This window comes from Vicugna pacos, chromosome 7 (genome assembly GCF_048564905.1).
Source record: "Vicugna pacos chromosome 7, VicPac4, whole genome shotgun sequence".
In the NCBI taxonomy this organism is placed as follows: Eukaryota; Metazoa; Chordata; class Mammalia; order Artiodactyla; family Camelidae; genus Vicugna; species Vicugna pacos.
This window is the reverse complement of record NC_132993.1, coordinates 76,584,923-76,609,275: the sequence shown is the minus strand read 5'-3', so window position 1 is coordinate 76,609,275 and position 24,353 is coordinate 76,584,923. Positions and strand designations below refer to the sequence as shown.

Below are 24,353 nucleotides of genomic sequence, written 5' to 3'. Positions count from 1 at the left end.
GTGAGCCACCTCTACGGGGGGTTGTTTGGTTGTCCTGGACAGAAAGGAAAGAAGAGAGAACAAACCCCATTTGGATTAAGAGGGATTTAGAATCCATACGTGTGTGTTTTAATGGGCAGTGGAGTGCCGTATTGAGCCACAGACCAATTTCTAGGTAATAGGACAGGGAACCCTCCTTCAAAAATATTAACTGAGTGCTTGCTCTGTAACCAAGGGGCCCAGGAAGGTGAATGAAACCAGATCCTGCCTTTCAAGAATTTAGAGTTTAGAAGATGAGACTCAAAATCCAGAAGATCATAGAAAGGGCACATTAATAACACAGTATTAGAAGTGCAGGTAGTGGTAGCATCTGATGATTTGGGGGGGTGGTGATTAGGTTTATTTACTTATTTTTGGAGGAGGTGCTGGGGATTGAACCCAGGACCTCGTGCATGCTAAATACTCACTCTACCACTTGAGCTATGCCCTCCCCCATCTGATGATTTTTAGTGCCTACAGTGAGTCTCAAAGAGTGATTGTCCAGCCAGCCAGTGGGCATTAAGAGGACGTAGTTATGAAAGATGGGGAAGGAACTTATTTTTAAAGCAAAAGCAGATATTCGATGATCATTGTTACCAACCCACCAGGATATCTTCCACCTTCCACTTTGACGTGAGCCTGACCCATGTGACAAATAGAGCCCCTCTCTCAGAATCGCAGACCTCAGCCTCAGGCATCCGGGAGGATGGAGTCGGACGGAATCACCACCCACACATTTCCATCATCACAGTCATTGTTGCATCGTCATCATCCATTTACAGGCCACTTTCCTTGCCACTCCTCACGTTGCAAGATCATTTTGTAATGACTTCTCACTGTAATGCTAAATGTTGGTGAAGGATATTACCCTTGCTTTAGAGTTGAGAAGACAGTTCTGTTCCAAGCTTCTAGGAGGGGCTTCAATTCTATATACAGTTGTTTTCAAACTTCTTGGTGGCTGAGGAACTTTTTTATTGCCTCAAAACATTACATGGTACCCAATATAAGAGCAGACCTGCCTCCACCGGAAGCCAGCTCAGCCCTGCTGTCATCGCACATGTGCCCAGAGCCCACTGTCCCCCAGCCCACCCAAGGGACCATCTTGGATTCCCCAACAACTCCAGGGAACTCAGTTTGAAAACTTTCTTTTCTTTTTTATACATTTCTCCATCAATTTTGACTGATGCAGGCACTTCTCACCTAAACAGTGGTACCTGGCTTAACAGAGAAGCCAGGGGGCAGCTGTTAAAAAAATGAAACAGGAGACAGTGGAGCCTTAAGAGCTGCTTCTTTCTGTTCCCTTTTGGTTTAATTTTCAGGAGAATGTTTGTCAACAGAAAAATGCCAAGTGTTTATGTTCTTTAGGGAAGCAGAAGAGAGTGGGTGAGGTTAATCAGCAAAGAGAATGTTTCAGAATAGAAGGGAGAAGCAAAGAAACACATTACAAATGTTGGTAAGAGAATAATTTTTGAGGATGCTTTCCAAAGTTGATGATGAAGACGCTAAAAAACTCAGGGGTGAGCTCTGTTCCAAAGTTCATGGGAAGCAACGTCCTCTTTCACTTGTTTTCAGTTCAGACAAAACCCCACGCAATCAGAGATTTCAAACGCATAATCAAGGCAGGAGGGTATAGCTCAGTGGTAGAGTGTGTGTTTAGCATGTGTGAGGTCCTGGGTTCAACCCCCAGTACCTCTATTTAAAATACACACGCACACACACACACACATACACACACACATAAATAAATAAATAAACCTAATTACCTCCCCAAAAAAGAAAGAAAAAGCATGATTAGAAGTTAATGTGCTCAACATTTTTTCCCCTCATGTTAATGATATAAATATAATAGCTGTTTCGTTCACACTCATTACCTGTAATTGGCAAAAAAAAAAAAAAACCATCACACATGAGTGGAATTATGGTACCCCCTCCCCAGTTGTGAATTTCTCTTGCAGGGACTGCTAACATGTGTGAATTTATCTCTTAAATACTGTTTGGGTAACCTTGAGAATACTCCAGTTCTCATATTTCTGAGTTGCAACCCATTCTGTTCCTCAAAGAGGGACTGGGGTCCAGGATTGGAAAAGTGAAAGTTAGATAGCAAGGATCAGAACAGGATGGAAGGACAAGGCTCAGCTCCTTGTCTGCTCACCCCGTGAGCAGGGTCATGTTGCTTTGCCTCTCTGGCCTCAAACTGCTCACCTGTCAGATGGAGATAAGAAAAATGATGGTAGGTAAAGTCCCAAGCTCTTGATAAGTGCTCAGGTATGGTAGCTGGTAGCGAGAGCTGGTGGTGTCAGTGGGGAAGCAGTGCTGAGTCAGTGAGGGCCTTGGTGCTGCCTGCTTTCCATTCACCTTTCCTCCTGGCCTCTGGTCCTCAACCCGGGGGCCCTTGAATAACATACCGATATCTCTGTTTCTTTGTCCCCAACTCTAAGGGAGCACATTACCTGCCCCACAGAGCCCACAGGCTGAGGGTGACCAGGACAACCAAAACCATCAGGATTCTTGTTGGAAGGGGGAGAAGGGCAGAGGGTCTAGCTGGGCTGTGACAAGCCAGGCCCTGGCCCCCAGGAGAGTGGGAGGAAAGGTCGGCTGCAGGATCAGTGCTGACAAGATCTGGGCCCGCTCCCCTCTGTCTCATAGATGCTCGCACATCTCATCTTAAAGTATAAAGTGGCAAACACTGGTGAATCTTAGACTGACAGGGGCAGTGGGGAGAGAGGCAGAAGGTCCTAGATACCTGGAAAGGGCAGAGATGAGTCTGGAGTGAAAGCAGCTTCCGTTCGTGATGCATTAGGCAGTGTTATTGCCAACTTGGAAGCCGTTTCTCTCCTTGTCTTACGTTTGTTACTGTACTTTTTCTACAGCCATTTCTCAGTATTGGGGCTTTGAAGTCTCATTTCCACCTCCTATTAGTTTGGCTAATAAGTGTCCTCACTGAGAAATGTGGGTCATAATTATGCGCACCTAAGGCAGTGGGTAACTTGGAGGAGACAATGCACATGACACGGCTACACTTCGGAGGGACACAGTTAAGGTCAATCGCCCTGTGCGCTCTTCCCCAGAGCACTCAGACTGATGCTCATGCTTCCTCAAAGTAAGGAGTGGGGGAGGGACTTTCTCTGAGTTTCCCTGAGTGAAACTGGACAGGAGCCATCATCTCATGCACGGTCTTTAGACCAGACTGGTACGTGGAGAGTGGAGGGTGACATAGTGCTGGGGAAGAAAGATTGGGTGGCAGGTTAACGCACTTGCATGACTTTTCCAACGCTTTCTCCTGGCGAAGTGCCCCGTTCACCATCGCTCCTCGCCTTGGCTTTTCTGAGACACAGGCGGGTTCCAGGGCAGCGATCAGAGCTGGGAGGTCTTGAAAGCAGCCGCCACTCCATAATCGCCAGGAGGGTGCTTGCACCCGAGTGAGACATGCTACGAAGGAGAAGCCCGAGGGCTCTTTCTTCACGTTGTGCATGTGCACACAAGTGTCCACCATCATCACTCAAGTTTCTGTCTTTGCTCACAGGGCTGATTCTGCTCCAGAGCTCACAGTTTCCATGTTCAGCTTTACACTCTCCATGATTCTCCTCCCCTCACATCCTCTCTTTTCTGGCAACTGGACTTACTATTGAGTGTCTCAACCATTTTAATTTTTTTTCTCAACAAAAATTTGTGAATTTTGTTGGTTTTTTTTGTTTTGTTTTAAGAACATGGAAAATTTAATTAATATATATTTTCACTCCTTTAGGTGGAAATGGTGTGTATTGCAAATACTACCTCTAGAAATACTAAATCCAATTATTGTATAAAATATAGTTATTTTAAAAATTATTGTGATAAAACACATATAACAAAATTTACCATCTTAAATATTTTAAGTGTACGATTGAATGGCATTAGACACATTCATGATGTTCTGCAACAAAACTTTGTTTTTAAAATCAAAGTAATAGGCACCTAGTTCAAAACCAAATAGTTCTCAAATAGAGTGAAAAACAGTGGTTCCTGCCATCCTGGAACTCTCTCTACCCTCTCTGTGTGAGAGCACCTGCTTCCTGGATCCCACTGCCTTCTTCTCTCTTGGTTTGCTCCTTTATTTTGATGGAGTGTCTTTTCCATTAGCTTCCTGTGAAGGGGAGTGGGAGGGCAATGTGTAGCATCCTTATATGCCTGAAAATGTATTTATTCTACCCTCATGCCTAATTGTTAAGCTCTCTGAGTATATAACTGGATTGAAAATCATTTCTCTACCGAATTTTGAAGACCATTTTTCCATTGGGCTCCTGGTATCAGAGGGTTTTGTTGAGATGTTTAATATCATTCTGGTTCAGTTTTTATTTCTGAAGCATGGGGCTCTGAAACTTCCCAGGAATCACCCTTGATGTTGGTATTTTTTCATTCATTGTGCTGGGTACTCAGTAGATCCTTTCAATCTGGAAACACCCATTTCTAGGATATTTTCCTGTATTACTCCCTAAATAATTTTCTCCCCACTATTGCCTTTATTCTCTTTCTTAACCTCCTGTTAGTTGGATGTCGGACTGTTTGCTTTAGTCTTTTTCTTTCTCTTACCTTTTCTCCTATTTTCTCTCAATCTCTTATTTCACTTCTAAAAAGATTTTTTACTTTCCCTTCAAAACTGGATATTAAAATATTTATGATGTACTTAAGTTTTAGGATCTGGTTCTTCTTATCTGATTGCTTCTTATAATATCCTGCAAGAGACTGTCACTGGCAGAGATGATACTATTCTAATATCTTTGAAGATAGGTTTCTTAGTTTTTCCTCTTTCTTTCCTTATCTTCATTTCCCCCAAGTTTATTTCTTGTAGGTGTTCATGTGTTTGGTATTTGGTTGGTCAGCATCATGCTGAAGGTGTTCCAGGAATGTTTGGTGATTCCTAACCATTCATATTTAGAAGAGAGGCGCTGACAGGTTGATTGGAGGTCTGTGTATAGGACTGTCAACCAAAAGGTCATCACGTCACCAGTCAGCCTTCACTGGAGGATTCCCAAAGGCAAGATGTGGCAGGAAGCCTTTTGGGGCCATTGCGTTTTCCAAGGGAAGAATCCTGCCTGCTGGTGTGCCTGGCAGCAGGTGTTCTGGGAGTGGTGACTAAGGATCTGGCCAGGGACAGCCCGCAACCCCCTGTTTCTAGCCATGTGCCCCCATCTGGTCTCTGTTGAGCCTGGTGGCCCCATATCTAGAGTCTCTTTAGTTGTTGGAGAGTTGATTGAGGGGCGGGGGCTGGCAGGGGCGATGGCAATTCACCTGGCTGTGTGAAGTGTTAGTGATGACCCGTGGGTCCAGCTGTCACCTGACTTTCAGCTCTCCCGCTCAGTTTAGTCCTCACCTCGGACTTTTGCGGCCCTAGGTGCTCCAGGTGCCCTGCTTCTCAGAGGTTCTGTGGCAGGTCAGCTCTTTTCCCGTCGGTTAACACTCTCCAGTCACAGCCTGTCATCTTAAAATGGGTTAAAATCTCTTATTCACAGTCGTATCAGTTGGGACACTTCACGGGCAAGTATCGCAAAACCTTGCTTACTAAACACTCAACAATTAGGACATTTCTCACCGCAGGTGACAAGAAGTTCAGAGGTGCCAGGGTACCAGTCCCCAAAGATCAGGGGCTGGCTCTCCTTCTCTGCCCCTCTGTTACTCCACCCGCCTCAGTCCTTTGGCTCCACCTTCAGAGTCTGTGGCAAGATGGCTGCAGCGCTTCCAGGCACATCCAGAAGGAGGTGGAAACCACCTTTTCCTTGTGTCTTGTGTTTAAAAGTGAGAAAAACCTTTGTGAATGCCCCCCCCAGCCCCCCAAATGTATTTTCTTTGATATCTCATGCCCTTTTCCAAACCAGTCATTAACAAGGTGAATGAGAGTCCCGTGACTAGTTGAGTGGAGGCTAGGAAGTCGTCATCACAACCTCAGCGTAATTCCGTTGACCTTGTTCTTCAGCGCTAATGCCTTTGGTGTCCCTTTACCGTGATTTTGAACACTGTTTTGGGGGAGAAGAGATAATGTGTTCGGTCCACCTGCTCCATTTACAGGAAGTTCTTCAGCCACTTTCCTACACGCACCTGTACTACCAGCTCTCTTTCTTTGTGTTGTCTTTCTGTTACGAAATTTTCCCCATGTACAAGAGAGTAGAGAGAATACCATGACAAACACCTGCATACCTAGTTTTAACAGTTGTAATATTAATATTTTGCAATTACATTGACTTCATCTACATTTTTAGTGATACATTTTTAAGTAAATTGCAACTATCTTGGCATTTCACCTCTAAAGATTTCCAAGGCATCTCTAAAAAGTAAATGTCTCTTCCTTTAAAACCATGATACTATTATTACACATAACAAAACCCAGCTCGCTTTTATCTCCTGCAGGATGGGGAGGTCCTATGATGTTGGGGAGGGCTTGAAAAAGGGGTTATGGAAGCAACTTAAATCTCCATCAATAGACTAGTTAAGTAAATGATGATATGTCCACACTGTGGAATACTATACTGGGGGATATTAAAAATGATGATAGATTTCTATACATGGAAAGTTTTCTACAACATCACTAGGTTAAAAAAAAAAGCATAATACTATGTACAGTGTGGTCTAGTTCTTGCTTAAAAATGCACGTGCCTCCTTGCCATACACCGGAAAGTAACACAATATTGTAAATCAACTACAATTCAATGTAAAAAAAATTTTAATACATTTTTTAATACATGAATGCATAGTAAAGAGGTCTGGAAGGATATAAATCCAAATGGGAGTAGCCCTGGGTCTTGAGTGACAGGGTCATAAATGCTGTTTTCTTTCTTTATGTTTGTGCATCATCAAAATCGTTTCACCGTTTGGGTCTTCAGCTGTAAACAGGCAGTGGTGGTGTTGCCCTTCTGACACAGGAGAGTAGGGGATGCACCTGGGGAGATGGGGTCTCTGGACTATATAGACTTTTGACTTGTGGAATGAATGGCATCTTTGTTTTGTAAGTATAGGAAGGTGATGTTCAATAATAAATTGTCATACCACAGAGTTCTTGTAGTAATGCTGAAAAACTACCTGTGGCCTTAATTGGGGATTTTGTGGGTTTCTTTATTTGTGGCATTATACACATACATAAAATTTACCATTTTAATCACTTCTAAGGGTACCGTTTAGTGACATTAAGTACATTCATGTTGTGGTGCAACCAACACCATCTCCAGAAGTTGGACCATCATCCAGTACTGAAACTCTCTGCCATTAAACACTAACTCCTCATTCCCCAGTGCCTGCTAACCTCTGTTTTACTTTCTGTCTCTATGAATTTGACTATTCTAGGTACCTCGTATCAGTGTAATCCTACAATATGTGTGCTTTGTGACTGGCTTATTTCCCTTAGCATAGTATCTTTGAGTTTCATCCATGTTATCGCATGTATCAGAATTTCCTCCCTTTTTGAGACTTAACTAACATTCTGTTGTGTGGATGTACCATGTTTTGTTTATCCATTCATCTATGGATTGATGTTTGGGTTGATCTGCTTTTGTGGCTTTATTTTTGTACGACTGTGCTTTGGGGGTCTGGCTTGAAGTCAAATATTTGACACCGAGAAAGATTTCAGAACGACAGAGAGTCCACAGTGAAAATGAGGGAGGAGGGGACACATCAGCAGAGCTGCTTCATGTTATTTGAGGGGGCAGCTTTCAAAGCAGAATGCAGAAAACCTTTTTTGTTTTCCTCCAAAATTTCTTTTTTCTCCAGATCTTTCTCCCTGGTCCATCACCTGGTGAAAGTGGAAAAGCAGTAAAAACAGCCAACAACTAACTCTGACTGTTCTTCTACTGACGTGGATATTTGTTCTGTTTTGTTTTTTACTGCTTAGGAAACGTTAGTGCTACCTCTTACTGTGACACTGCTTTTCCATAAGCTTATAGCCATAACTGAGATGCGATCTGTTGGATTGTTTATACACATGGAATTCATTCATTCCTTCATTGAGAAACATATTTCTTCAACACCTACTGTTGAGTCAACCATGCCAGCCCGTGGGTCTGTCTAGTGGCTTGTCAAAAATTAGATGGAAACATTCATCCTCAGAAGACACAGTTAAACTACATGTGGCTTGATATTAAGAAACAGGCTTGGCTGTGGGGTAAGGAACTTGTGGCCCCATCACTGGGACAAAACATTTTTTTCATGCCAGTATGAAAAGAAATTCATAAAGCCGTAGCTAAGTAGCTCTGTTTGATCGGTTTGAACTCATTTACCTGGTCCATCTTCCCATAAGGGTCCACTTTCAAAGAGAAGCAACCTCGGGGCAGGAATACGTTCCTCACATGCAAATGAACGATTTGTAACTGAATTCATGGAAGACTAGTTTTAAGTTAAATGAACGTGGTCACATTCCTGTATTTTCTGTTCCTCATCCACTGAAGTTGTCCCTGATGCCCAGGTTCAAGCTCCAACAGGTCACTGTAGAGAGCTGGGGGCTGCTAATCCCCTCTGCCTGAATTTTCCCCTTGTGTCAGTTTGCCACTGACCCCCCTTCCTTGATGCATCAGGAAGGCTTGTGGGTCTGCCTCCCTAGCTCTGTAAAGCTGGGTGGGACTTGTTCTGTCAGAAAAGTTTATTCTGTTTGCTCTCTCTTGCCCTTAGACCATCATCTGCAAATAGCATAAGCAGCAGCACATCTTCAAATCACAGTGGCTACACTCCGGAACCTCCGCTGCCCCCAGTTGGAGGAGACCTTGCCAGCCGACTGTCGAGTGATGAGGGGGAGATGGACGGGGCCGACGATTCCGAGAAGTTAGACTGCCATTTCTCCACCCACCATCCCAGACCTCTTGCGGTAGGCCACCTTCTCTTTCTGTCCAGGCATTTTTCTCCCCTGTGCTTTGTGGTATTTAGGTGATTGGGTCAGAATGCATCCTTCCTCAGGAGAGGCCTCCAGGACAAGGTTGTACGAAAGGGCTTCCCCTGGGGTTGAATGATTGCCCCCTTGAAAATCACAGAAGGGAAGGGAAGGGCTCCCAGCTGATTATAATCCTTTAAATCCCTGAGTACTTGTGGGCCACCCTGAAGCCATCCTGCTTGGTGTTTATAGAGGATGAACAGGGAGCTAACCTTCCTGCCTTGCCCATCAAAAATGGAGCCTCTGATTTCCAGAGTTTGTCTAGCCCACTTGCTTTGGAAACCGTCTGTCTGAGCAGTGTGCCAGTGGCCAGCCCTGGCTGGTTTTCTCCCCTGTTGGTTCTGAGTTTTACTGTTATTAGGAGGTGTGACCATATGGCACCAGAACCCAGTGTGTGTGTGTGTGGAAGGAGTTCATGTCAGCATGGTTGCTGATTAACGAAAAGGTCAGTTTCTTCCCAGTTCCTTGAAAGAGTCCACTTTAACAATTCAGAAGGTCATTGGAACTGAGGTGGGAAGTACAAAGGGGCATGAGCTGGAGGCTTGTTTGTGTTTTCCCTACGGGCACGTAAGAGAAGACTGCCTGGTGCCGCCAGCACAGAGCCGAATTCGGGGAGGCCTGTAACGTGGGCCCCCACGGCCGGCTTGCCCTGCTCCCGGCTTGAGCTCTGCGAGATGAGCTCTGACTACCCCTAGGTCTCATGGACTCTGAGTGAAATCAATCCTGCATCAAGATAGAGGGAGTCCCTCTTCCCTTCTGTCAGTGTGATGAATAAAGGCCAGATTCACTTCCGATTTCTGGGGAGGATGGTGGCCTGGGCTTTCCCAACAGCCTGAGCCTCTGCCTCTTGGCCAGGACAGAGATAGGGACAATCAGGGTTGTCTTTGACTGCCAGTAATAGAAAACTCAGCTCATACAAGTGTATGCACTTCGGTCACTGACTGGCCTCACATCACAAGAAGTCTAGAGGTAAGTGGCTCCAGGCTTGGTTCGGCATCTCCACAACGTCCTAGTCCTGAGCAAGCGTCATCTCTGCAATCCTCTTTACGTTTCATGCATGATCTTGAAGCATCAGCTACAGCTCCAATATCACATCGTCACCCAGTAGTATTCTACAAAGGGTAAAAAGGGACAAACAGAAAGGGAGTCTTCTTCTAAGCTGCTATCTTATGTCATTTCTTAAGGAAGAAAATCTTCCTCCTCACATCTGCCAGAAGAAGGTCACGTGCCCAATCAGTGGCAGAGAAGGATGGGACCGTAGTAGCACAGGATGAAACCAGCCGTGATTCATCCCAAGGTTCTGGGAAGAGACACACCTTCCCTGCTCACTGCTCCATGTCGGGTATCACTAAGAGTGTGGTTCTGTTAGCAAGGAAGGGGCGGGGAGAGCGGGGATGACAGTTGATGAGATTGGCAACCAGTTGGGTCTGCCAAGGTGTTCAGCACAGTCCTCTACCGCCCAGCATGGGGCATATTATGCGACCAAGGTCTGGAGCCTCTCAGGGCGTTTAGCCTGGCTCCTGTATTGAATTAGAGACACAGGTAGCACAGACAGTCAGGGGCCTCCAGCTTCCAAGTCTGGAAGTGAGTCCGGGCTCTGCCAGACTCTGCAGCACGTCAGGATCTTTGTCCAGATGACAAGCTGCCAGGCACAGTGGATGAGGTCAGCTCTGGGCCCAGCAGGTTTGTGTGCCCTTAATGTTTTGCTGATTTAAACGGAAAGGCCATGGATTTGTTTCTCTGCTTTGCCCTTTCTCTCATGGCCAATTGATCCATTAAATCATTTTTGTAATGAACGCTTGTTCAGGGTGTCTTTAGCAAGGAGATGAAGGAAGAAAAGATGTCTGGACCTGGACCGGCTCCCACATGCTGCTGGGGACCAGCCTCCGTGTGAGAGGACTCCCTTTGTATGTTTTCTTGCTTGGCCAGGAAGCACTTAATGTCAAAGTGTGGAAAAGAGTTTTTTCAGCAGGAATACCAGATTTGGTGGGTGGCAAGATTTTAACGTAAGCCCCCCTCCCCCCTAAACATAAGCAGAAACAAAACAAAGGGAAGTTCTTGCATTTCCTCCTAAGAACTGTTCCAAAGGCCTGTTCCAGGAAGGGCTCGTGGAACGGGTGCCAGCCCAGCACTGTGTCTGGGATGGAGGCCAGGGAGCTGCTGGGGGAGGCCTGGGGGCGGGGGAGAAGCTGCATTTGAGTTATAGAGTCATTTGCAGACTCGTCTGAGCTCTGACCAGCCAAATGTCACCTTCGCGGAGGCCGCTGCTTGCATTTCTGTCTGCTGGCCTTCTGGCTGTCCTAACAGCATCATCAATGATGTTGATTAAACATCTGACTGCTCGTATTTCAGCCTTGTGTTTTAAATGTGATAGTTTGCTTTAAACACTTTGTAGGACTTTATCTGTGTCATCTATCCTTTAGCCTAAATCCCGTCTATCCTCAGATTGAGGAAGAAGAAGAAGAGAATGGGGTCCCTGGCCTCTGTACATTTATAATCCAGTCGGGCACAGAGGCATCCTGTATAACGTAAAACAGCCACATGGTAATTCCCAGGTGAAACATCATGGAGTGTGTATAGGTGTTGGTGGGGGTTCAGAGCGGCTCGGTGAGTCAGTTAAAGTCTTGATTAGGGCCCTGAGGGAGGGGAGCATTGGAACCGGCCCAGAGAAGAGGAAAGGGGATGGCAGGCGGAGGGAACAGAATGAGCCTAAGCTGGGAGGCAGTGACGTGCTCCGGGGCAGCCCCGCCTGCACGTGCTGATAGGAGTGGGAGGTGAGGTTCGCACCAGGAAAGGAAGGAGTTTAGCTGAGCTGGATGTGAAGTGGCTCTGTTGACAACAGATAGAAAAGGTATGACCAGTTGGCAAGAGAACATCAGAACCAGCAGTTTCCATCACTGTGAGGAGAAGCAGGGACCCACCAGCTTCCTTGAGAAGATGGCTGGTGGGACAGGCTGTTGCTTTTTTTTCCCCCAACCTAAAATGCTGGGTCAATCCCAGGTGTGGAGAAGGTAGCCCTCGGTGCCACGGAAGACTGAACGGCACTATCACTGAGTCATCCGGTGAGGTTCTGCAGAAAATCGAGACGCTCTAAGCACCACAGAAATATTTTTGGTTTCAGTACCATTGGCTTCTCTTTATCTTGAGGAAAATAGTGCCCCTGTGTGTTTTTATGCAAATGTTACTTTTCTCTGTATTGTGTATACTAGCTTATTAACCTGTAGTCAGAATTAAATTTTTTTTTTCTTCACAGTTTTGCTCATTCGGGAGTCGGCTCATGGGACGAGGATACTATGTGTTCGACAGAAGATGGGACCGTTTTCGATTCGCACTAAACTCCATGGTAGAAAAACACTTGAATTCACAGATGTGGAAGTAAGTAAGCGGCTTTCGTGCAGTGTAAGATCAGAGTTGCCCCACAAGTGTCTGAATCCTAGCTTGCTAAGTGAATGTCACCAATTGGCTTTCCATAGAACGAAATGATGCTGAAATCAGGGTTCCTGATTAATTTTTCAATGTCAGCCCTTCATCATGACTCGCCTGTAGTTTTTCAGAGGCTGTATGATGTGTGCTAAGCTTTGTCTTCTTTGACGACCATTTATGCATTGGCAATCTAAACAAAATGAAAAGGTATTAGGTAAGAGCTTGTTTATTGAACAGTGTTCAAGGGCCTTTTTGCTGTGACTAAGAACATTTAAGGATATTAAGAAAAATGCCTCTGTTTGTAATGTTAATGCTACGATGTCAATACTAAAAATTTCGTCATGGTTCTGGACCAATTTGTCATTGTTTAATGTCCCATGATAAAAGGACATAACAGCGGCCAACAGGGCAGATTCTGGGCCACGCTGCGAAGTTGTTTAAGCTTGTCTTTGGCCCTTCCCACCTCCCTAGGACGCTCTTCTCACCTCTACCTGTACGTCTCTCTACCCCAATCTCAGCTTATGTCCCATTTCTCTAAGGTCCTTTTATTCTCCCACACCTCCCGATATATTTACATTTTAATAGATTCATAAAAAGGGAAGAATCAGCCTTCCTGACTTGGGGAGGTGCTCTTGTGCACAATGACAGGCTAGACCCTCTCAGACCACAGCATGCAAGGAACTGCCATTCCGGCCACTTGGTAGTGCCAGGCCAGCCCCCGGCTGTCCCCAGCCCCGACTCCCACAAAGGTGAGCTCTGAAGATGGCATCTTTCACAGAACCATGGATTCCTCAGCTCTAGTCCTGCAGGGTCCAGGAAAGCCAGTGCTGTACCCCTCCCCCTGCCCTGTGAAGCGCAGGAAGTAGGATGGGGACGGAATTCAAAACCTGCCCTCTCCCAGGCAGTGATGACACCTCAGCCCCTGTTCACCACGATGCCCAAGGAGCTTCCAGAACTTCCAAGAGAAGTAAGCCCCACTGCGCCTGCAGGCTCTCAGAGTAGACTTAGGACCGCATGTTGACACTTCCTGTGAAGTAGGAAAGGGCCACAAGAGAAGCTTATCGTTTCTTCTCACCTAAGTGACTGCCCAATGTGTCTAAAAGCCCCCCTGACATCGACCTGTGTCCCTTCTAAACAGCTGCCAGTTGGCACCTCCTGCGGGGTTGCCAGGCTCTCGGTTACTCTGTGGCTGAGCCTTCTGCACGTGTGTCCCCAGCATGGCAGCCAGCCCGGTGGTCCCCACAGCCCTTTTTTGCTCTCCTGTGTTGTGGAAGTGTAAATCCCGGACACGTGGAAGGAATGTGTTGATCTGTCTTTCGCTGCCTGGTGTCCTGTCAGCTCAAGCTCCATATTCCTTTCCTCCCCAGGAACAGAAACCCGAGCCACAGGGCATCAGGTCCCTCCCCCCTTTTCAGGACTTGCCTAACCAATCTGCTGTCACTGAGCAACATTGGGGCTGCCTGGGTGTCAACACTGGAGAGCGTAGCACCCCGCTACCCTCTCAACCTCGCTGCCCAAACCCCAGGCCCCGACGGGCCCGAACCTGGAGGGATGGCAGCCGATGGGGGCGTGGAAGACATTAGGAAGAAAAGGAACGGCCAAGACTCTTTTTTCTTTAACAAGCATTTAACTCTGCATCAGGAGACGCCAGCACAGTATTCTCTTTCAGCCAGGTCAGCATCTGGATCTCCATGCCAGCTGGCAGGGGAGGAGGGGCGCTGTCAGTAATTTATTCGCATCTGTGGGCTTTTGGATGGGACTTCCCTAGGCCAGTGTGCAGAGCTTAAGCCAGGGCACAGCCTGCCAAGCTGAAATCCACTGCTATTTGGCACCTAGAAAAGCACATTAACTATCTAGCGTTGGGGGAGGGGTTCCCGGGAACAGTGAGCTGCCACACGCCCCTTGCCCTGCCTCTCCCCTGCCCCATGTCCCCTCCTGCCCCTGCTGTCCACTTAAGATGAGCAGGGAGAGGAAGGAAAGAGGTAGAAAGTATGCAGAGAAACAGCATCCATCCCAGTGCTGAGGCTCAGCCAGGGAAGCCTGGGAACTCCAGCTCTGCCAGTTAGCACATGCTGAAGCCTGAATTCATACTATTTAATGGGAAAACGACAAATCGGGATGCTCAGAGTAGACCCTAGTTACGGTCATCGATTGGGGTCCTCTGCAAATGAGCAACCGGTATTTGTCAGTAACTTTTTATTACAAGTAACTGCCAACCCTCTGCCCACATGGATTTTTCTCTGTACTTCAGCTGGTACGAAGAAGTTTGAGTCAAGGCCAGATGGAGTGGGATGCCTGTTAGAACCGTGGGAGGCACCCGACAGCAGAGACACTGTGGTGTGCTGCGGCTGCGGGCTCTGACAAATGGGCCCTGGGGCTGTTAGGAAGGGGTTGTGCAGTGCCAGACAGTTCCAAGGGCGTGTGTAGACCTTCCCGGTCTGATTTATGGGAGTCCTGGCCCGGCATGCATAGTTACGTGGCTGCTGAGAAATCACCTGCTCACCCATCCACCACCCATCCATCCATCCATTCGTCTACTCATCATTCATTGCAACAGGTACTAATGAAGCACTTGTTTAGTGTTGACAGGATCTTTTACCTTCTTTAGGCTTGAGAGAAAATAGATTTTCAAACACCATCACAGCCACGCTGGGTTCGGCAATATTTTTCTCTTGTATGTGATCTCCACAGTCTGATGTTTTCAAGGACCCTGCGCTTATATGTTCAAGGATTGCTCTGAAGTCCACCCTAAGGATGGAAGCCATAGGCTCCACCAAATTGCAGGCAGAAAACTGAATCCTCAGAGAGAGCAGCTTCAGGAGAGCCACTTCCTCCTCAGCAGGGCCTCTGTGCAGGGTCCCAGGCCCCTTGGCCTGACGCCGCACTGCAGCCAGGAGGGGGCCTCCAAGGGGAGAAGGGACTGTGGGAGGACCCCGCTCACACCTGCACCCCTTTAGCACTGCTTTCCAAGAAGCAGAGCTGGTTCCTAATTTCTGGGGAGGTCCAGCTATACTGAAAATGATTTCCAGGGGCAGCGGGGAGGGGAACAAGGTGAAAAACAGGAAAGAGCCAGTTTGAAAATACTCACCTGGTTCCTGAAGTCAGCATCCTTTCCTAAAAAGCCAGGGATAGATGGTGGCCCCCGAGGCCCCCATGCTCCTCCCGGTCCCCAGAGTAGCAGCAACATGGACCCAGGTCATGGTTTGGAAGTAGAAGCTGCTGCCAACCAAGTCAAAAGACAGAACTTGCCAGGAGGCCCCAAGAGTTACCTGCCACCTGGTGCTCACCTTGGCTCCATAGTGTAGGAGACGGAGAGTTTGTTCCCAACTCTCCCCTACCCCCAACTTTCAGGAAGACCCCGCCCCATCTGTATGTTCTCCTGCATTTATCTCCAAAACAAACTAGAAATTCCTGATCCCTTCTCTGGATCCACCAGGGTCCCCGTTCTCTTCCCACTTCCTAACCAAGGGCCAGGAAGACCTATTGGAGGGCAGACACGCCCCAGTCATAGCTCCTGAGTGAGAGCTGAGGCAGGGTGAGGCGAAGAGGGGAAAACAGGGCCAGCAGCTGTGAGCTGACGTGGACATGCCCCCCTGCAGGGTAATCAGAGGCTGCAGACGGCAGGAGGATGCTGGCCTGTGAGGAGACAGGTGTTTCCCAGAGTGCTTCCAGCCAAGAGCAGGGTGGGGAGGTAGGGGACCAGAGGGGCTGGGAGGCCCTGAGAGGCAGTGGGCGGAGCTGCAGGGGTGCAGGGGGATGCTGTGGCCCACGTGTGCAGGTGGAAAAGCCCCATTCTCACACTTCTTACTTCAAGCCAGGACCTAAGTGTGAAATGACCACTCCTCATTAAAAACCACCTTCATCACTGCCAGCGGGGAAAAAATGGAGAGGAATATGGTTGGGGAAATTTATATTCTAAATAACATTCGCCTTTGATTCATGAACCCAAATCAGCCATTATCCAGTAGCAAAGCATGGAGAAAAGGATGTGAAAACCTGAAAGTGATGAAAACTAGGTTGCTGGATGTTGCAATGTGGGGGGACCATAGGGGAGGGCCATAATTCAGATTTTGCCATCCGTCAAGGCTTCATTTTCCATAGTCTGGTTCCACCAGTTTTCTCTGTAGCCCTGATGCTCACACTTAATCGAGCTTCTGGAGCAATGCCAAGCCTATTTCTCACTGTTTCTCTTTCACTCTTCTCTCATGTTTAGGAAGATCCCACCTGCGGCAGATAGCCCCATGCCCTCGCCAGCAGCCCACATCACCACCCCTGTTCCAGCATCCGTTTTACAGCCTTTCAGCAACCCCAGTGCTGTATATCTTCCTTCAGCTCCCATCAGCTCGAGACTCACCTCTTCTTACATAATGACATCAGCCATGCTCTCAAATGCAGCTTTTGTGACATCGCCGGACCCGAGTGCCCTCATGTCACACACCACAGCTTTCCCTCATGTGGCCGCAACCCTCAGCATCATGGACTCAACCTTCAAGGCCCCATCCGCCGTGTCCCCGATACCAGCTGTCATCCCTTCCCCATCCCACAAGCCATCCAAAACCAAAACCAGCAAATCCTCAAAAGTCAAAGACCTGTCCGCCCGTAGCGACGAGTCTCCAAGTAACAAAAAGAGGAAGCCGCAGTCTTCGACTTCCTCCTCCTCCTCCTCCTCATTATCCCTGCAGACATCCTTCTCGTCCCCATTGTCAGGGCCCCACAAAAAGAACTGTGTTTTGAATGCCAGTTCCGCTTTGAACTCCTATCAGGCGGCCGCTCCCTATAACACTCTGTCCATGCACAACTCAAACAATGGGGTGAGCCCACTCAGTGCCAAACTGGAGCCCTCAGGACGGACCTCGCTGCCCAGTGGCCCCGCGGACCTAGTGAGACACGTGGGCTCGGTGGGCGGCAGCAGTGACTCCTGTCCCCTCTCTGTGCCCTCCCTTGCAGGGGACCTCTCTCTGGCCTCACACAATGCCGTGTCTTCTCTGCCCCTCTCTTTTGACAAATCAGAAGGAAAAAAGCGTAAGAACTCGAGTTCTAGTAGCAAAGCCTGTAAAATCACTAAAATGCCTGGAATGAATAGTGTTCACAGAAAGAACCCGCCCAGCCTCCTGGCACCGGTGCCCGATCCCGTTAACAGCACCTCCTCTCGGCAGGTAAGGGACCCATCCTTCCAGGAGCCTCCCAGCACCACCCTGGGGAGAGGGGCCGGGGGAGCTGGGGAGCAACCCTGCTTAGCCAGGTGGCCCAGACAGGTAACGCAAGCCTGAGTCCGGTCCTCGCTGCCCTCTGGGCAGTTCCACCCTCTGCTCTGAGAGTAGTTTATTTAACAAACACTTTCTACAGTGCCCACTACGTGCTAGGTGCTGTTCTAAGTCCCAAACAAGTATCACCTCATTTAATCCTCACAACAACCCAGCGCAGTGAGGGCCGTAACCACCACCTTACAGATGAGGAAACTGAGGCACAGATTCTGAGTTTCCTGCCCCGCCCTATTGTGAATCTGGTGTTCTGAGGAGGATTTCATTGAAGAGGTCTGTTGCCGGGCAGTCTTATCTGATCTCTTGGCAGCCCCTTAGGAAGAACGAGAGACCCAGGCCGGTTACATGACGACCTGGGTCCCACCCAGGGGGTGGGAGCTCGTGCTTCCAGCTCCCAGGTGACTGCTGTTCTCACTTTACCAGGCTCCCTTCTCCTAACATAACTTTCCTTCCTAAAGGGACCCTGCAGCTCACACCAACTGATGCAGAAATGTTCAAGGCCACTGTACAAAGAGGAGGGAATATTGTGAGGGGAGATGGGGGAATGTGACCTAGTCCAAGGAGAACATGTGTTTCTCTCCCTTGAGCTCTGTTCTCACCCTCAAGTCTAGTCTTCACCTTGGGCTGGAGAAGCCACTTAGGAAACCCCCCAGCTGACTCTGGTGCCATTTGGTAGAGGAGCAAGCAGAAGGGGGAGGGGCTGGCCCAGGGTTCAAGTCCAGCAGGGACTGGGGGGGACCAGCCGGGACAGCGTGCACAGACTGTAACACCAGCCCCAGGTCCACAGCCACAGACTTCAGTGGGCCTGTCCCGAAGCCTAGGCCCCTCTGGGGATGAGGACTTTGGAGAGATGAGAGGCAGTGGTTAAAAAGCTGTTTTCCTGTTTTGCGTCATCTTTATATGAGACTTGTCAACCTCACGAAGAGAACATCTTGAGGGGGATTCAAACACAGTAGAAAAAGCAAGTTTGGATCTCAGGGGCCAGACAAGCTGCAACCTGAGGTCCAGGTATGGGTTGGGGGGGACATAGGTTCTCTCATCAGAGCCTGGACACTCAGACATAGCTGCAGATTCCCCAGTTCCAGGGGTTCAGGGGAGGGGGCCAGCACCCACAGGGCCCCACCTGAGACTAAATCTTGGGTTGATGTCACCTCCAGGTCTCAGGATAGAGGCCAGAGCCAGGGCTTTGTAAACTTGAATGTGCACATGAATCCCTTGCAGTGGGGAGGGGTCTTGGTAAAATGCAGATTCCAGGATAGCAGGGCTAGGGTGGACCCTGAGAATCTGCATTTCTAACAGGCAAGCCCTAAGCAGCAAGGCTATAGTGTCACCCATGTTGGATGAAGTTCTAGCAGCTAACACATTCTTATGGGATGGTTTCTATTTCAAGCACTTTAGATATATTCACCTGTTATTACCCCCATTTTACAGATGAGTAAACTGAGGTACAGGAAGGTTAAGAAATGTGCCCACAGTCACACAGAAAGTAAATAATAGGGGTGGGATTTACACCCAGGCAGTTTGGCTCTGGAGTCTGGGCTTTTAACCTCCATGCCTCTGTATTGAGTAAATGTGGCTCTGTTGAGTCTTTGGTCTGCAGGACTATATGAAATGTTTAGTAAACATGAATTCATCAAAACCAGTGGTGAAAGGACCAGACAAGCCTCCATCAGAGAGTGCTCGTCAGGAGGGAAATCCAAAAAGCTGATGGATTTAACAGCTACCTTGGGTCTAGGCAGTATTGGTTCTTTAATGCATGTATATCTGGATGCTTGTCACCAGGCTATTACAAAAAGGCTTTTCCAGGGTCACCACTGGTGATCTCCAGGTGTTGGGGAACAGCCTTTGGAATCTGTGTTGCTTCTGTTAGGAGATTGGAAGGAGGCATGGCGTGAATTAGGTTGAGAAATTCCAGGTAAACACGTGCTTTGGGGACCAGCTGGGGATCTATTTAATTGTGTCTGGTAGGTGTAAGGCCAGAATTTGCCACGGAGATATTTAATCATACAAAAAAAAGACTGCAACTGTTGGGCAGATGTCTTTCTGCAAAGGCGAGTTAGAATTAAGGTAGAAAACGAGCTCTTTATTGGAGCTGCCTTGGGGTACCGTGCTCCCCTGAGGACCCAGCCCACTGAGTGCCCAGGTAAATCACGGGGAAAGGGGAGGAGCCTGACCGTCACACCCACATGCCCCCAGGGCAGCCCTCCTAGGAAAGACCCCGCTCCACCTCCCGCTGGAAGGGGACGTCCAATGCCATCTTGCTTTTTTTCTTAAGAAGTATTACGGGAAAACCGACTCAGAAAAAGACACAGACATTCATTCCCAGCTGGTCCAAGGGAGTCTGGACTGGAGACAAGATGGGTCTGGTACTGCGCTCACAGGTGAAAAAGCTGAGTTCAGTGCTCCTAGGAGTGAGTCTGATGCCTTAGTCCTCCTCCCTGAAACTTGCAGTCTGGGAAGCGGAATTAAGAGTTTTCCTCCTGGGGAGGGTATAGCTCAGTGGTGGAGTGCATGGCTAGCATGCACGAGGTCCTCGCCAGTACCTCCATCAAAATAATAAGTAAATAGGTAAACCTAATTCCTCTGCAAAAAAAAAAAAAAAAAAAAAGAGTTTCCCTCCATTCCGCTTTGCCTCTGGGATGAGAAGGGCTCATCAAGGTCCCGCAAACATTCAGTTCCTCTGCCATTTAAGACGGAAACACGAGTCCCGAGGCCCGGGCAGCGGGAGGAGCGCGCGCGCCGTACTGCGCAGGCTCCCCCGCTGGCATCACGCTACGTCACGTGGTGGCGGCGGGTCTCTCCGCAGCTGACGCCTGCGTCTGAGGAGGACTTCACTGGTGTCTTTCAGGTTGGGAAAAACAGCAGCCTAGCTTTGTCACAGTCCAGTCCTTCAGGCATATCCAGCCCCGGACACAGCCGACAGGTAAGTTCCTGGGGGGCAGAGGGCCCTAGGGTCGTCAGCAGGATGGGAAGAATGCCGCGGGGTGGGGGCTGGTCAGAACCTGGTTCGCATCTCGGGTCCAGCTAAGACAATGGCTGGCCGGCGTGCGAAGCTCGGTCTTGTTGTAATTAGCTGTGTGCCCCTGGGCAAGTTACTGAACTTCTCTGTGCTTTAGTTTCCTCACCTGTAAGGTGGGGATCATCGTGGCCCCTCCCTCATGTGGCTTTTGTGAGGATAAATTTAATTTAGTCACATAAAGCCTTTCCAAAATGCCTCAGACATAGTGAACACACGTATCTGCTGTTACTGTTAGCAGCTGTATGATAGTAGGCAGATTCTCTGAGTCACGGTTTCTCTGTCTGTTAAATGGCAAAACTGTTGCCTACCTCCTCGGGTTATTGTGAAAATTAAGATGCTGTTGACGAAGGGGCCTTGCTCACGGCCTGTATCAGTCTGCGCTTTCTCAAGGCCTCTGGTGAGCTGTAGCTGCCACTCAGGATGTGGTTTCATGGTGGGACTATTCAAAGTGGATTTTGGAGTTTTCCTAAACCTGAGGTGTGAGAGTCGTCAGTGTAGAAATGGTTTTGTTCAGTGGACTGCGTGCACGCCCCGGGGAGGCCAGGGAGGGTGGGGTGGGGGGATTGTGTGTGTTCTGCATGGTTGGAAAACCTGCATGCGTGGCTGTGATGTTATCTTCGAAGTGCCCTAGGTTTCGTAGATACCCAGTTGCAATGTGTCTGCACTTTGGCCTTTGAAGTTTCTCCACAAATTTTGGGTGGAGTTGGGGTGAAGGTTATAGGAGACAGCTTGTCAGGGAGTGTGTCTCCATTTGAGTCCTTGTGGCTGGTTTGGGCCTGAGCACCTGCAGCCCATCCTCTGTGCTGGGGATGGACGTGGGGCTCCATCAGTCTACCTGTTGAAGGCAGGCCTCCTGCAGGGCTGCCGGGCGCGCTGGGAAACGGCACCTTGACCCTTACCAGGCACTTACCTGTGCGATCGCCGACTCTGGGAACGCCTGCTGGGTACCTATATCGCTGGCGGTCAGCCTGAGCGAATGTAATAATAAAACCGACACCTGCCAGTCGTTGAGCCCTTTCTCCGCAGGCTTGTGCTCCGTCCCTCACATGCGTTACACACATTTAAACCTCTTAACAATCTGGTGGGTGGGTGGGGACAAAATGATTATCCTCCTTTTATAGATGAAGATGGAGGAACTTGGAGCCAAACCTCTATCTCCAAAGCCTCTGTACTTCACCCAGCACTATACTTCTTCCTTATTCTCCGTGCCGTTTGCAGGTTAGGTAGGAAAAGGTGAACTAAGAGAGGAAAAAAATGAAGACATGAATTATCCTGGTTCTCTCCCCTGGAGAGGAGCCCTGTGAATCTACGGGATTTGTCCCTGCGATTTTTCCTCTACAGCTAGGATCTCTGTGGCTCCTTTCCATTTACAACCGTCACCCCACTTGCTCTTCCCAGCTGTCTTTTGCCAACTTGCAGGAGCTGGGGTGGCAGCCTTTTTATTATAGAGGAGGAAACTGAGGGTCCCCTCTTTAATTCTCATGGGCAATCCCAAATGTATGTTTTTGAAAGAAGCTTTTCTTTTCTTTTCTTTCCTAGAAGACCACAAACAGAACTGGCAGGATAAGGACTCTTCCATAACAAGACTATGAAGCCACTTCCAAACCAATGCCTGGCCCCTGGACCCCACCCTTGGAGGCTGAGGCCGGAGGAGGGAGGGGCGTGGGCAGTGGGAGAGAGTCTATTTCCTGTGCCCTGCCTGTGGCTCTGGCCTTTCTTCTTTTTTTAATTGACCAATTTTTAGTTTTGAGGAAAAAGAAAAAAGGCAAAAGAACTCAAATTTGAGACTTACAGAAAACAGTACCAGTGTTTTGTTTCCGTTCTTTCATTTGCCACGTGTATACCTTCCTCGGAGTTTGGGGTCATTCCTCTCGCTTCTGATGCTGCTACTGCATCATCTTGCTCCTGCCCCGAGAGCAGACACTGCAGAATGTCAGTTCCTGGTTGGCGTCCTCTGAAACTCTTGAACTTGAGCACTGGTGGTGCTGCTTTCCTCGTTCTCTCCCACCCATCCCTTCCATCACCTCCTACCTGCCACTCTCTGGGTCCCCACAGGCCATCAGAGGAGCAGGCTCTCCCAAGCTCCCCTGTGGACGGCATGCTGGGGGAGAAGGGTCTTTGCTGGGAAGCAGCCCGTGTTTGGGGAGAGCTGGAGAGTGGGCTGAGTGCCCTCCTCAGGTTCCTAGGGCACTTCAGCACAGTGGGAGCCAGATGCGTGGGCAGAGTTGAGAACAGCGGCCATTTAATGATGGGGCTCATGCAGGACCGCAGTCCAGCTGTGCAGCTCGGGTTAGGGGAGGGGCGGGAACAGGCCTAGGACGTGGCGGGAAGAAGGGCGTGGGGATGGGAGAAAGTATCCTCAAAAGATGATGGGAACTGGGCCACTGTGATCATCTGAGCTTGGAATTCACGCTGCAAAATCCCTTCCAGGGCACCGGGTTCGAGGGCCGAAACCTGGGTGAGTCCCAGGGGGAGGAGTCCCAGGGAAAAGGGCAGGAGGCCCCAGAAAGCCACAAAGGAGGAGGCACGGTGCCCACAGCTGTGGAAGTTCCCAAGCTGCCCTCCAGGGCTAGGCAAGATGAGGAAAAGCGGGGCTGAAGGCAGGGCCTGCGGGAAAGCTGCCCTGGAGGGTTAATTGCCAAACTGCCAAACCCCCGGTGAGAAGAAATACTAGCGTTGCCCACCCATCTCTGTGGCCTGGGCTACAGGGCCCCGTGGACTCTGCACACCCATGGGTCAGCTCCAGGCAGATTATGAGGAGCTCCCACGCAGACACCGCCACCCCAGGAAGGAGTGGTCAGGCCACTGTTCATGGAGAAGAGCTGGGAGGGAGAAGCTGGAGGCCTGCAGCTGTAAAATTGTCACACTGGGGTTTTGAAAGAACTGCAATATCCTGAGCTCTAGTTGGGAATCATAATCAGGAGATGAATTCACCATATATAATAGGTATTCTGTGCTGTGAATCGTGTAACTTTGCATACGATATAATGGCAGAGAATCTGAGGAGGTTTTGCTTCAGCCCTAAGTCAGAAATGAATACCTATTTTGCAGCTGGACATAAACCCTCATCCCCACCCTGAAGTTTTCCTTTTCTTTCCCATTCCCCACCCCTACCCCGAAACCCAAACCCAAAGATCAGACTACTGTTCAGTTTCACCACGTGATTGGATTTTGCAAAGACGGGAGGCAAATGGAGTGATTTGCATCAATGGAGTTGCACTGACAGTGTTTCTTAATAGGATTACTAAAATTTTTAATATAAAATGATTTTTTAAAAATCAGGAGTTGATATTAGGTACTAGGACATTAGTTCAGATGATTTCATTTTTATTTCTACAGTGTTAAAAGTGCACTTATATGCTGGTTTATTTCCATCTTGGGAAAAAGAGACTGCAAATTGAAGGGAAGATTGTTACTTTTTTTCTTTAAAAAAAAAAAGGTTAAGGCAGATTTTAAGACTTATAAATGTTTAAGAAATTATAAACAAGGTTAGACCCTTTGAAAAAAGTTTAGAAGATATTCTTAAAGTAAATTTTTATAGTGTTAATTTTGTAATAATTTATGTTTTACTATATTACAGAGCTAACTGACCAGAATAGTTTCAGAAACAATATGAAACTTAGGAAAGTTGAAGCAATGTTTATATTTTTAAAATGTTCTTTGAATTATGTTTTTATTGTACATTTCTCCAGACTGAAAAGTATGTACATATCTTTGTTATTTTTGCACAATTTTTGTCTCGTTCGGT

The 24,353-nt window shown here is 48.3% G+C and overlaps 1 protein-coding gene across 6 annotated transcripts in view; it reads left to right on the top strand.

Moving 5' to 3' along the window:
* Positions 1–22,405, top strand: part of ATXN7L1 (ataxin 7 like 1) — a 214,071-nt gene extending 191,666 nt beyond the window's left edge. For 4 of the 6 annotated variants that reach the window (XM_015234556.3, XM_015234561.3, XM_015234560.3 and 1 more), the window contains 6 exons: positions 8,647–8,839; positions 12,156–12,277; positions 13,693–13,998; positions 16,539–17,481; positions 20,435–20,509; positions 22,145–22,405. In XM_015234556.3, coding sequence (XP_015090042.1) covers positions 8,647–8,839; positions 12,156–12,277; positions 13,693–13,998; positions 16,539–17,481; positions 20,435–20,509; positions 22,145–22,186 — 1,681 coding nt within the window. In that variant the 3' untranslated portion in view covers positions 22,187–22,405. The remainder of the gene's footprint in view (positions 1–8,646; positions 8,840–12,155; positions 12,278–13,692; positions 13,999–16,538; positions 17,482–20,434; positions 20,510–22,144) is intronic. The other 2 variants (XM_015234563.3, XM_006198507.4) reach the window with 1 other exon arrangement.
* Positions 22,406–24,353: the final 1,948 nt, after the last annotated feature.